The 13,471-nt window shown below is 46.2% G+C and overlaps 1 protein-coding gene across 1 annotated transcript; it reads left to right on the top strand.

The window, feature by feature from the left end:
* The first annotated feature begins 713 nt into the window (after positions 1-713).
* Positions 714-12,751, top strand: RABGAP1 (RAB GTPase activating protein 1). The gene is given in 8 exon segments (XM_032233436.1): positions 714-805; positions 3,030-3,114; positions 3,117-3,139; positions 4,187-4,288; positions 4,813-4,896; positions 7,352-7,427; positions 8,400-8,590; positions 10,727-12,751. Coding segments are annotated over 8 exon segments (738 nt in total). The 5' UTR covers positions 714-757; the 3' UTR covers positions 10,856-12,751.
* Positions 12,752-13,471: the final 720 nt, after the last annotated feature.

Genomic DNA, 13,471 nt, shown 5'->3' with positions numbered 1-13,471 from the left:
CCTCCTCCTGTCGTCCCCTTTCTTCTCTTCTATTCCAATTTATCTTCTTTTCTCTTTTATTATTATCTTCTGTAATTCCATTATATTCTTATTCTACTCTACTCTATGTTTATTCTATATTCTGTTCTATTCTTTCTATTCTTCTATTCAATTCTTTCTATTCTATTCTGATTTCTTTTCTCCTTTCTTCTCTTCTATCCAATTTATCTTCTTTCTCTTTTGTTATTCTCTTCTGTAATTCTATTACATTCTTATTCTACGCTACTCCACTTTACTCTATATTCTATTTTATTCTATATTCTATTCTACACCATTCCACTCCATTCTATTCTATTCTCTCTATTCTATTCCTATTCTGATTTCTTTCTCCTTTTCTTCTCTTCTATTCCAATTTATCTTCTTTTCTCTTTTGTTATTCTCTTCTGTAATTCTATTACATTCTTATTCTACGCTACTCCACTTTACTCTATATTCTATTTATTCTATATTCTATTCTACACCATTCCACTCCATTCTATTCTATTCTCTCTATTCTATTCCTATTCTGATTCTTTTCCTCCTTTCTTCTCTTCTATTCCAATTTATCTTCTTTTCTCTTTTGTTATTCTCTTCTCTTCTGTAATTCTATATATTTGTATTCTACGCTACTCTATATTCTACTCTACTCCTTATTCTGTTGACGGAGCTCTAATATGTATTTTTTTTTTTTAAGATTAGCCAAAAGAAGTTGAAGAAATACGAGCGAGAATATCAAACGATGCGGGAGCAGCAGGCTCAGCAGGAAGATCCCATCGAAAGGTTCGAGGTGAGGCTCTCTCCTGATTCACACACACCCCTTGTGTGTAGACTAGACGAGGGGTAGCATAAAGACAGAAAACCGGACCCAGACCGAGTTTCATCCCCCCATCCCCACCACGCAAAATAAACCAATTTCTTGACAACAAAAAAAGTCAAGATTCTGACCTTGAATCATCCTTCCTGGTTATCTCTTCTCTTCTCTTTCTGATCTTGCTTTTCTTTCTTTCTTTCTTCTCTTCCTTCTTTGCAAACATGTGTTGCGTCTCACTTAGGTGCAGGGGTGGGATTCAGCCGGTTCAGACATACCAGATGTTAATTTTACATCTGGCTCGCTGAATTGGTAGTTGCAAGGACTAGCTGCCCCTCCCCTCCCTGGAGTCTCCATATGGCCTGTTTTGGATGCCAGGTAAGTGCTCTAAGAGAGCAAAAACCAGGCCTCCCGGAAGTTCCAGGAGTCTTGTATATGAGCCCGTATCCAGCACCTGGAAGCCGTTTTTGCCCTCCCGGAAACAGGAGGCCAAGTAGGCCTTGCCCACTGTGGCCACGCCCATCCAGCAACCAGGCAGAGAACCAGAGGTTTGCTAAAAAAATATTTGAATCCCACCCTTGCTTAGATTGGCCTCTAAACCCTGAAGCACCCAGAGCCATTTTAGCACATTTGGTCTCCCTTCACACACCCACCTGAGCTGCCAAGGCTGTTTTCAGCTGCTTTGTCATGAAAGCAGGGACAGACCAACCCCTGAAGGACTAGCGCAGTGATGGTGAACCTGGCCAGCGCGAGCATGAATTCACCCCTTTTTTAAAGCCATTTTTTCACCCTCCCCAGGCTTCAGAGGCTTTATAGGAGCCTGGGGAGGGCGAATAGAGCCTCCCCCCGACCCCCTGGAGGCTTCATGAGCTTCCCTGAAGCCTCCGGAGTGCAACAAATTCGCCCTACGGGGCAAACTGAAAGTTCGGGAACTGACTTCCAGTTTGCTCGGAGGGCCGTTTTGACAGCTCCGGAGGCTTCAGGGAAGCCTCCTGAAGGTCCCTGAGCCTCTGGAGGGCTTCCTGGAGGGCGGGGAGGTTATTTTTGTTGCCCTCCACAGGCTCCTATAAAGCCTCTGGAGCCTGGGAAGGGCAAAAAAACCATGCAAAAAATGGGGGGGGGGGAGCGCCTGTAGTGCGCACATGCACATTGGGGGGCGGTCGTGCATTGCATTATCAGTGTTATTGGAGGATTTTAGAAATATTAAATCCAATGCCATTATGTGGTTATGTATTAAATCTTGATATATTTTATGATGAAGGATGTTTAAACAATGATAGTGTCAGCCTCTGCTTTGCTGCTGCTTCGGCTGTCATTGAAACGGGGAAAATGGAGGTATAAGGGTAACATATATAAATATCTGAGTTAAAATACTATGGCAGAAGATATAAGATTGTCTTGTTATTGGAAAGATACAGGTTGATAGATGGAAGAATATCTTAAAACTAGTTAAACTTAGTGAAATTTAGTGATAATAGATACAATTAAATAAACAATTGATAATGATAATAATGTATACAATGTGTAGTGTTATAATAAGTAATGATTGGATATGAATATTGAATGATATTCAAGAAAGGAAGATTAGAAATCCTTTTGGATTATATACAAGGTTAATAAAAAAAGAATTGTTAGATACAGTTAAGTTTTGATTATTAGGGCGAAAATGTTATGATACAGGATATAGTCAATAAAGGAGGGATAATGATGACAACCTATATATATGTATGAGTACAATATAAGGAAACTAGATGAAAATTGCCAACAGTGATTTGGAAAGGAGGATTAGAAAAGTTTGTTATTAAATATTATGGATGTTTAGCTAGAACAGGACATAAGGATTCAGTGTTATTGGAGGATTTTAGAAATATTAAATGAAAGGCCAGTATGTGGTTATGTATTAAATCTTGGTATATTTTATGATGAAAGATGTTTAAACAACTATAGTCAAATAAAAATGGAGGTATAAGGGTAACATTATAAATATTTGAGTTAAAATACTTGAGTTAATATGAATTATGCTTGATGACTGTGGAAGAGATGCACGAAAACCAACTGATACACTTCCTACAGTATGTAAAGAAGGAAGATTTTATGCGTTGTGTTTGTTTTGAAAATAAAAATAAATTCTATTAAAAAAAAAAAGAATGCGGGTGTCACCGGGTCGCGGTTCACCCCTGCCCCCTTTTTGGCATCTTTGCAGAGAGAAAACCGGCGTTTGCAGGAAGCCAACATGAGGCTGGAGCAGGAGAATGACGATCTGGCTCACGAGCTGGTGACCAGCAAGATCGCCTGCGGAAGGACTTGGACAACGTAAGACTCTCCTCCCCCGCCCCCCTCCTGCATGGTCAGCATTTTTAGCGCAACTTGGGCTCTGCTGGTTAGAGAAGTGAAATTCTCCTGGGCACCTTCTGGCTCAAGTGCTTCTCCAGTCATTTATTTCCCTTTTATTCTGTTGTTCCATTCTCCACTTCCTTCCTATTCTCTTTCTCCTTCTCCTCTTCCTCCTCCTGCCTTACCCAAGGTACGTCTCGGGATGCCTCTGAGACTTGCACACATACGTGCTGGTGTGCAATGACCCAGGGCATGGCAAAGAGATAACACAAACAGCTGGGAGTTCAAACTGCCCTTTTATTGCTTAAACCAGGGGTGGAATGCTACCCGTTTGCCCAAACTGGTAGTAAAAAAAAAAATGCTGCCGTTTTTTTCCGACAATCAGCTGTGTGACGCACGATTTATATTAGCTAGAAAGCAGGATTTCCTGGTCCTGGGGAGAGTGAAAACCTAAGCCTTCCGGTCAAAACCAGAAGTCGGCAAATGGGCTGTTTTCTGCCTCTGGGGTGGGGGGAAGGGCTGTTTCTGCCCTCCCCAGGCTCCAAGAAAGGCCCCCGTCTCCCCCCACTTTTGGCACGCGATGGCAAAAAAGGTTAGCTATCCCTGCCATAAGACCATTGCGAAGTGGATCGGGCAACTGACTTGGAGCTAGCCGTGTGTTTTGAATGGCCAGATGCCCTTCCCGTTGCCAAGTGCGGAGTTTTGTTCCAGCAGATATTTCTCAGTGTGTCTGGAGAGAGAAATATCTGCCTCTCCTTAGGATCAAAACTCCACAGCCTCCTGATGGTGAAGCGGATGCTCCCCCTCTAGGCCACCGCATCGCTCCTATCGCTACTCTTGATTCTCTTAAAATCTTGGCCAGGGAGCCAACCTCAAGCTTGATTCTTAAAAGTTCCCCTTCCCAGTCTCCTCCTCTCTCGCTCACTTGTGGGTGGAATGTCTGCTTAAAAGCCAAGCAAAGTTTCCCTCTCGCTTCCAACGGTTAATTCTCATCCCGTCCTTTGGCCATTGCATTTCTCTTTCCAGGCGGAAGAAAAAGCTGATGCGCTGAACAAGGACTCTTGATGACAAGCGAAGCTGATCGATGCCGAGGATGAAAAAAGAAGGCTGGAGGAGGAATCGGCGCAGGTTGGGACAGGATCGGGGCTGGAGGGGGAGGGAGCCGGGAGGCAGGAGGGAATAGAGCCAGTTCTGGTTTTAGAGGCCCTTCTTCCTGCAGTTCAGCATGTGACATCTATGGAGATCCTCAGTCATCCAAATCAGGGTTAGCATTCACCCTCCACCTGTGGCTTTACTCCCAAATCGACCCTGTTCTTAGCTGTTCCCTTCGTCTGGCAGCTCTGCGCATACTGGAACAGGCTCCAGCTGTTCTTCTGGCCTCACTGATGTCTGACTCCGAAGGCAGCTGATAACTGTCAGACGGTCCTGGCCCCCTCTCTGCCTCCAACACAGAGCCCTCCTCAGAACCTTCCCCAGCCTCCAGGACTGGCCCAGGTTCCTCCCCAACCTCCTCACTGTCTGAGTCTACCACCAGCTCCGTGGCGGGCCACAACAAACGGGTTTTTGGGGGGTTAGCGAGAGGAAAGGGGTGGTGAGCTCAGAGACCCTGGCGGAGGGATGAATGAACGACCGGCCTTTCTGTCATCTTGCAGCTGAAAGAAATGTGCCGGAGGGAACTGGACAAGGCTGAGTCAGAGATCAAGAAGAACAGCTCCATCATTGGGGACTACAAGCAGGTATGCAGGAGGGAGCTGCGTCGAAGCAACCCTGGGATCCGGCTCTCTTGGGCCAGAAAAAGCTTCACCATCTTGCCTTCTTTTTAACACAAAACCGAAAGGATGGCCACATTGGGGAGTTGTTGCTTCATCTCGAAAGGGGAAGCACAAGGAGGTTGCCCTCAAAATAACGAAGTTGGAAGGGACCTTGGAGGTCTTCTAGTCCAACCCTCTGTGCTCAGGCAGGAGATCCTATCCCATTACAGACAAAACGGCTGTCCAATATCTTCTTAAAAGCCTCCAGGGGATGGAAGTCGCTGATCAATAATCAATAATATTAATACCCTGTTTCCCCAAAAATAAGTCTCAACCAGAAAATAAAGGCTAGCATGCTTTTTTCAGGATTCTCATAATATAAGCTTTAACCCCCAAATAAGCCCCAGTTAAGATTGTCAGCCAGACGGATGCATTTAGTACCGTATTTCACAGAAAATAAGACCTACCGTATTTTTCAGCGTATAAGACACACTTCCCCCCCCAAAAAAGAGAGTGAAAATCTTGGTGCATCTTATACTCCAAAAAATATGGTAACTTGAAAATAATCTGGGTGCATCTTATACACTGAATACAGCATTTTTGGCCCCTTTGCAAAAATGGACATATAGAGGATTTGGGAGGCCTGCAAAGTGCTCTTGGGGGCTGGGAAGGGCAAAAACGAGCAAAAAACAGGTCTTTTTTTGGCTCGTTTTTCCCGCAGCCCCTAGGAGCACTCTACAAGGCTCCTAAAGGCTATGCATGGCCTGTTTTATGCAACAAAATGGGCCCATGTTCGTGAAAAATGGGCCATTTTTGCTCGGTATGGGGAGGCAAAGCCCCAGGAGCACTTTGCAGGCTTCCTCAACACTCTGTGCATGCCCCATTTTTCACAAAAAATGAGGTGGGCAGTGGGTTTGGGAAGCCTGCAGAGTGCAACAACTGTTTTTTTATTAATTACCTCTTCAAAATCTTGGTGTGTCTTATACTCTGAAAAATACGGTAACTGGAAAATAAATGGTAATGCATCTTTTGGGGCAAAAATTAATATACAACCTGGTCTTATTTCCAGGGAAACACGGGAATAATAATAATAATAATAATAATAATAATAATAATATAATAATAATAGCAGCAGCACTGAATTACATTTAAAACAGTTAAAAATTGACAAAATCACCATCAGTCAAATGCAAAAGCTGCACTGCTTGGATCTGCACGCATATTACGAAAATACGTTACGAGGTCCTAGGCCCCTGGGTGGGGCCCGACTAGTAACCAATGCCAAATCCGGGCGAAACAACTGGCCGCTGTGATACATTGTAATAATAATATAATAATAATAATGCTTTTGGAATAGCACCCAGTGTGCCGATTACCACAGTGATAATTCCAGTGGTAATCGGCACACTGGGTGCTATTCCAAAAGCACTGGAATTACATTTAAAACAGTTAAAAATTGACAAAATCACCACCAGTCAAATGCAAATTGCGGCACAATTCAGTAGCACAAATGATCCATTGGAATTTGCGCAAAAACTATAATATTAAAACAGCAACAAACTGGTGGGAACATCAGCCTGAAAAAAGTCACCGAAAATCAGATGGTCAAGATGTTGTGGGATTTTCCGCATACAAACAGACAAAATACTGGCGCATAATACACCAGACATCACACTGGTTGAGAAAAATAAGGTTACAATCATAGACATCGCAATACCAGGTGATAGCAGGGTTGATGAGAAGGAATGTGAAAAATTGCAAAATACCAGGACTTAAAAATCAAATTCAGCGACTATGGCACAAACCAGCAGTGGTAATTCCAGTGGTAATCGGCACACTGATGCTATTCCAAAAGCACTAGGAATTACATTTAAAACAGTTAAAAATTGACAAAATCACAATCAATCAAATGCAAAAGCCGCACTGCTTGGATCTGCACACATATTACGAAAATACGTTACGACGTCCTAGGCCCCTTGGTGGGGCCCGACTAGTAACCAATGCCAAATCCGGCGAAACAACTGGCCGCTGTGATACAATTTTGTTGTTGCAAATAATAATAATAATAATAATAATAATAATAATAATAATAATAATAAGTAGTAGTAGTAGTAGTAGTAGTAGTAGTAGTAGTAGTAGTACCACCACCACCACCACCACCACCACCTTCTGTTAGGAAGAGAAACCAGTTATCTGTGTTTCTCAGATTTTAAGACGTATTTAAGACAGATTCAGGAGGTTTGGGCCAGCTGAAGAAATGGCAGAGTGCAGTTGTAAATTCTCTGCTGCTTGACATAGGGACAGGCCCTTGGGCCACAAGAGCTTAGAAACCAAGAGAGATTTTGGTGGCAAAATCCAGCCAGGAAAAGTGGCAACATGGGAATGAGAGGCCCTACCTGGGCCTGTGAGGCTCTGCTGATTGCTCCAGTTTGCCTTGCAGATTTGTTCCCAATTGAGCGAGAGGCTGGAGAAGCAGCAGATAGCCAATAAAGCGGAAATTGAGAAAATCCAGGTAAGTAGAGGCACAGAAGAACGGGGGGTGGGTGGGTGGATGAGAGGGAACGGGTTGAGCTTAGCATCAGCTGGTGGGCAGCCAGCCTTCCCGATTCCCTGACTCAGGGGCAGATTCCAGAACATCTCCTGAAGTCTTTCCACACATCCTGTTTGTCTGGAAGGCCCCCTTGGTCTCTGCTTCGCTAAAGGGAGAGAGAGAGAATGAGAGAGAGGGGAGAGAAGAGAGAGGGGGGGAGAATTAGAGGGCAGACGAGAGAAGAGAGAGAGAGGAGAGGGAAGTGAGATGGAATGGAGAGAAGAGGGGAGAGAGAGAAGAAAGGAGAGAAGAGGGGAGAGAGAGAATCAGAGGGGAGACAGGAGAGATGGGAGAGAAGAGAGAGAATGAGAGAGAGAAACGGGGGGGAGAGGAGAGAGAATGAGAGAGGGGAAAGGATAGAGAAGAGCGAGAGAGGAGAGAAGAAAGGTGAGACAATAGAGAGAATGAGAGGGGGAGAGAAGAAAGAGAGAAGAGGGGAGAGAATAGAGAGAGAAAGAGAGAGGGGGTGGAGAGACAGAATGAGAGAAAGGGGAGAGAGAAGAGGTGAGATGGGAGAGAAGAGAGAATGAGAGAGAAAGGAGAGAGGTGGGAGAGAAAGAGAAGGGAAAGGAGAGAGGAGTGAGCAAAAAGGAGAAAGAAGAGAAAGAGGAGAGATAATAGAGAATGAGAGGATAGAGAAAAAAGAGAGAGAGGGAAGAGAGAGAGGAAGGGTGGAAGAGACAGAATGAGAGGGGAGAGAGAAGAGAGATGGAGAGAAGAGAGAATGAGAGAGAGCAGGAGAGAGAAAGAAAGAAAAAAGAGAGGGAAGAGAGAGGGAGGGGTGGGAGAGACGGAATGAGAGAAAGGGAGAGATGAGAGAGAGCATGAGAGAGCAGAGAAGAGAGGAGAGAGAAAAGGAGCCTCTCCCCCCTCAACATCCGCCGTTCTTTGGCCGTAGCAAAAGTCGACGATTGCGAACACTGCCGGGAGTTTTTCAACAAAGAAGGCCGCTTGAAGGTGGCCAGTGTGGCCAGGGAGGGTTCCGACGAAGACACCGACGAGGAGAAGGAGGTGCTGAAGAACCAGTTGCGAGAAATGGAGCTGGAACTGGCCCAGACCAAGTTGCAACTGGTGGAGGCTGAATGCAAATCCAGGTGAGGAGGGCTAACCCTCAGCCAGAACTTCTCCCCCCCCCCCTGACCCCCGCCCTCTGTGTGAACTGTAGACAGGCGAGGGCCACAGCTCTTTTCCGACATAATTCCTTAGTTGGAGTTTTGAGAATGAAGGCTCGGAGTTTCTCAGAATGGGACACTTAGGTTTGAAGTCTTCCCCCCTCCCCCCGCCATCTTGGGGAGAGCGGGCTTCCTGGGTGCCCGCAGGCTGAATTAATAACAGATTAGCAGAGTTGGAAGGGACCTTGCAGGTCATCTAGTCCAACCCCCTGCCCAAGCAGGAGATCTGCCTCTACCTAGGATCGAACCCACAATCACCTGTTTGTGAGGCAACAGCTCCACCTTTAGGCCACCGCAGCTGATGTAGCAAATTCCCCTGGGTGCCTGCAATTCCATTTTTACACTCCAAAACCCAGAAGCGGTTCCGAATCCCTTACCCTCCCGACCACTTTCAAATTACCCAGCGGTCTCACCTCCTAAAGATTTGAGGCTATTAAGCCAATTACCTCCCAAAGACCCATTAGATCACACAGATTAAGCCTCCTCCGGGTTCCGCCTACTAGCCAACGTCATCTGGCCACTACCCGGGGGAGGGCCTTCTCTGTGGCGGCTCCGGCCCTTTGGAACGAGCTCCCTGCAGAGATTCGGACCCTCACCTCTCTCCAGGCCTTCCGAAAAGCCGTTAAAACCTGGCTATGTCAGCAGGCCTGGCGTCGATGAGTTCCCTTCCCCTCTCGAATCGTGTGGCTATTGGTTGTTTTAAATTCCCTGTACTTTTTGTTGTAGTTCTTGTGTTTCCCTTCCCCCTCCTTGGGTTTGTGCGCTGCCCTGAGTCCCGCTGGGAATAGGGCAGCATATAAATAAAATGAACCTCAAACCACCTATAAGGTGGGTGGCATGAAAATTACCATATTTTTCAGAATATAAGACACAGCTCCCCTCCCCCCCCCCGGTTATAGTGGGTGAAAATGTAGGTGTCTTATAGACTGAATACAGGTGTTTTGGGCTTCCTGAACACTCCGCACAGTGGTGGGATTCAGCCAGTTCGCCCCTATTCGGGAAAACCGGTTGGTAACTTTATAAGTAGTTCAGAGAACCGATGTAACAGCTAAGGCGAAGCACCCATCGACCTGAGTGACCTTAAGTTGGCCATGCCCACCCAGTCACATGACCACCGAGCCCCACCTACCCAGATGGTCATTAGGGCGGAGAACCGGTTGTTAAATTATTTGAATCCCACCACTGGCTCCGCGCATAGCGTTGTTGCCCTCCCAGGCCCCGAGAAGCACTCTACAGGGCTCCACATGGCCCGTTTTCGCCAAAAACGAGCCCATTTCCGGGCTCCCAAGCCCTCTGTACATTGCATTTTCTCCCTTCCAGGCCCCCAGAAGTATTCTGTAGGCTGAAACGGGCACATTTTTTGCTGAAAACGGGCTTGCTTTGGCTATAATGGGCCACGCGTAGCACTGCAGAGTGCTTCTGGAGGGCGAAAATGCGAAGCACAGAGGACAAAAACTATTTTTTTTTCTTGTTTTCCTTCTGTTAATTTAGGTGTGTCTTATAGCCCGGTGAGCCTTATAGTCCGACAAATATAGTACCTAAATGAATTCCCTTACTGAACAGGGACAAGGTAGCTCAGTGACTAAGACACTGAGCTTGTTGACCAGAAAGGTCAGCAGTTCAGCGGTTCGAATCCCTAGCGCCGCGTAACGGAGTGAGCTCCCGTAACTCGTCCCAGCTTCTGCCAACCTAGCAGTTCAAAAGCATGTTAAAAATGCAAGTAGGAAAATAGGGACCACCTTTGGTGGGAAGGGAATAGCGTTCCGTGTACCTACGGGCATTTAGTCATGCCGGCCACATGACCACAGAAACATCTTCGGACAGCGCTGGCTGTTCAGCTTTGAAACGGAGATGAGCACCGGCCCCTAGAGCCGGGAACAACTAGCATGCATGTGCGGGGAAACCTTTACCTTTTTACTGAACAGGTGATTTGGAAGCATCTCCTATGCATCAGCAGATCCATTTCACAAACCAGGGCATGTCAGGTTCTCCCCCCCCCCCCCCACTCCTTTTTCTTTTTTTCACCGCGCTCATGCCCTCCACTCTCGTTCCCTTGCAGGACCTGGAGCACGACCTGGGACAGGCGCTGAACGAGGTGCAGGCCTCGCGCAAAACCTGGTTCAACCGAACGCTGAGCTCTATAAAGACAGTGACCGGCGTCCAAGGCAAAGAGACGTGCTGAAGAAGCTGGACAGCAACCTTGGGTGGGGGTCCTCCCGGGGCCTCCCCTGAGAGACCTTCTGCCTTCCAGAGCTTGTCTTGGCTGGCTGCCTGCAGGCGAGAGGACCAGATTGTATATAGGACTCCCGAAACACACCGCACGGCGGCGGGGTCCCCCCCCCCAGGCCGGAGACCGAAGCCGGCTTGTAACAAGATGAGGGTTCTTCAAACTACTGATTATTTAACCGGGGAGGGGGAGTGTAGCTGTAGACAGATGCTTTCCCCCCCCCCTTTCTTTTCCCAGAAGAACGGCGATCCGCTGCATTCCGCAGGTGCTGGGTACGAAGATTTGACCGCCTTCTTCTAACTTAACCGAGTTTACAAAACGAGTGCTTTTTTGTTTGTTTTTTGTTCTCTTCTTACAGCTACAACTTTTTAAAAAGATGTCATCACTCGAGAGGGACAAAAGGAGAACCAAAACCGCCACCAACCCACCCAATGCCCTCCGCCACTCTTTTTAACAAAAAAAAAAAGTTTCGACCCTTCTCGCGAAAGAGCGCGAGCGAAAAGAAAGGTTTCCCAACTCCCTCCAAGTAGGGGCTTGCATGGTTTAACATTTGGAAAACGGGACTCACATGCCCTACTCCCGAATCTGTGTGTGTGTGTGTCCCATTCCCCCCTCCCCTGGTCTCTTTCTCTCTGTCTGTCTGTCCAGCGCTTAGTTCTCCGTCATGAAATAACTTCTATGCAACTCAGCGGGGTGGGGGCCTCTTAAGGCAACTCCTCCTCTCTCCCCCCCCCCCCAGGAGAACGAAAGCTGAGATTCAACAAACACCATATCAGGGTCCGTTTTATATACCCGCGCAGGCGGGCGGCTCGTGTTTGTGTGCTTGCAACCCAATCCTCGGAGCTTGCTCTAGGGCTCCCCTTCAGTGGAAGTCGAGGAAGTGTGGAAGTCTCCTCCCCTTTGCCGCCGGTTCAGATTGGGGACCCCGGTTCATCCACTGCGAAACAGCCGCTCGGCTCTCGACACTAGAATCGTTGGCTTCCATTTTGCTTTTCTCTCCATTGGCGAGTTTCCCGCCGACAGAAAATAGACGGGAGGAGATACAAACAGCCCCGGGAAACAGAGGATGCTTCGGGTTCTTTTGACCACTGTTGCTGCTGCTAAACTCACTTTCGGGCCCTGACTCGTTGAGGGCCAGGTTCGCCGTTAACACTCCCTAGTTTTTGTAACTACACAAGTAGGTAATAACGCTACTTAAGATTTCTGGAGGCTTTAGAGCAGAATTCTCCATCCTTGGGAAGGTTTTAAGGCTTGTGGGCTTCCAACTCCCAGGATTTCTTGGCTGAGGAATTCTGGGAGTTGAAGTCCAAAAGTCGCCGAAAGTTGGAGCATCCAAATCTCACACCAGAAAAGCTGAACAATGAAATAGTTTTTTTTTCCTTTTTTTTTTTGAGCACCTTTTTATTTATACTGATTTATCCTATGCTGAAATAGCTTTTTCTTTTTTGTTTAATCAGATGATGAACTTAACTGTGTGCAGTGTGTGTGAGCGTAAGCCGGTAACCCCTCAGAGGCACTGTTTTTGTATATAAAGACGATTTTTATTTCCGAGTTCTTTTTCCCCCCCCCCTCTTCGACCAGACCCTTAATGCTAGCTGACGCAAACTGAGATATAAGAGGTGAAGCCATCGCCCCCATCCCCCAGCATTCACGATTTCTCTCCCCCCCCTTAAACTGTATACATGAGTATCTTTCTTGTTTAATAATAACGAGGGGGGAAAAAAACAAAACCTTACAATATTACTGTAACTCCATTGATAATAAAAAAAACACAAAAAAGTGTGGACCTTGTGGTAGAATAGTTGCCGTGTGTAGCATTTTGGATTGATCTATAAACTTAGTAAAACGGTATCGTTACCTCTGGTGGTTTTTATTTCACACGCACAGCCTTCCCTCCTCCGAGAAAACGGTAGGAGGCTGCCTTCCCTTGAGTTAAGAGGAAGGATCTGCGTTCACGGGGATGAAGCCAGCAGCTCTCCGGATGTTGGGGACCACGCTCCCCGTTGCAGGTACCAGGGGTCAAATCTACATGCAGAGATGGTTCCTGTGTGCTTGGCTCTTCCACAAGACCCCACCAGCACGCCCATCGCAGGTTAGTTAACTTTATTGTCATTGCACCTCGTACAAAATTAAATGTGTACATTGTAACTATAAAAATAAAACACAAAACACACATCCTTCGCATTCGACACAATTGAATTGAAAACCCCTGATATTGCATTCATATTGCACTATACCGTAGAATTCAATATAGTTACTGGCCTGGGATAGAAGCTGTTTTTCAGCCTATTTGTCCGTGTTTTTATTAGTTTAGTTTAGTTTTATTGTCACTGCACATCGTAAAATGAAATTAAATGCCGTCTTCAGTGTACATTATAACTATAAAAACGAAATACAAATGCACATCCTTCGCATTCTATACAATTGAAATTGAAAACCCCTGATATTGCATTAATATTGCCCTATACGGTAGAATTCAACATATTTACTGGCCTGGGATAGAAGCTGTTTTTCAGCCTATTTGTTCTGGTTTTTATTATCCTGTACCGGCTGCCAGATGGTAATAGTTCA

The sequence above is a fragment of the Thamnophis elegans genome, chromosome 16, assembly GCF_009769535.1.
Source record: "Thamnophis elegans isolate rThaEle1 chromosome 16, rThaEle1.pri, whole genome shotgun sequence".
Classification (NCBI taxonomy): Eukaryota; Metazoa; Chordata; class Lepidosauria; order Squamata; family Colubridae; genus Thamnophis; species Thamnophis elegans.
The sequence above is the reverse complement of the archived record's forward strand: the minus strand, read 5'-3'. Positions and strand labels throughout refer to the sequence as shown.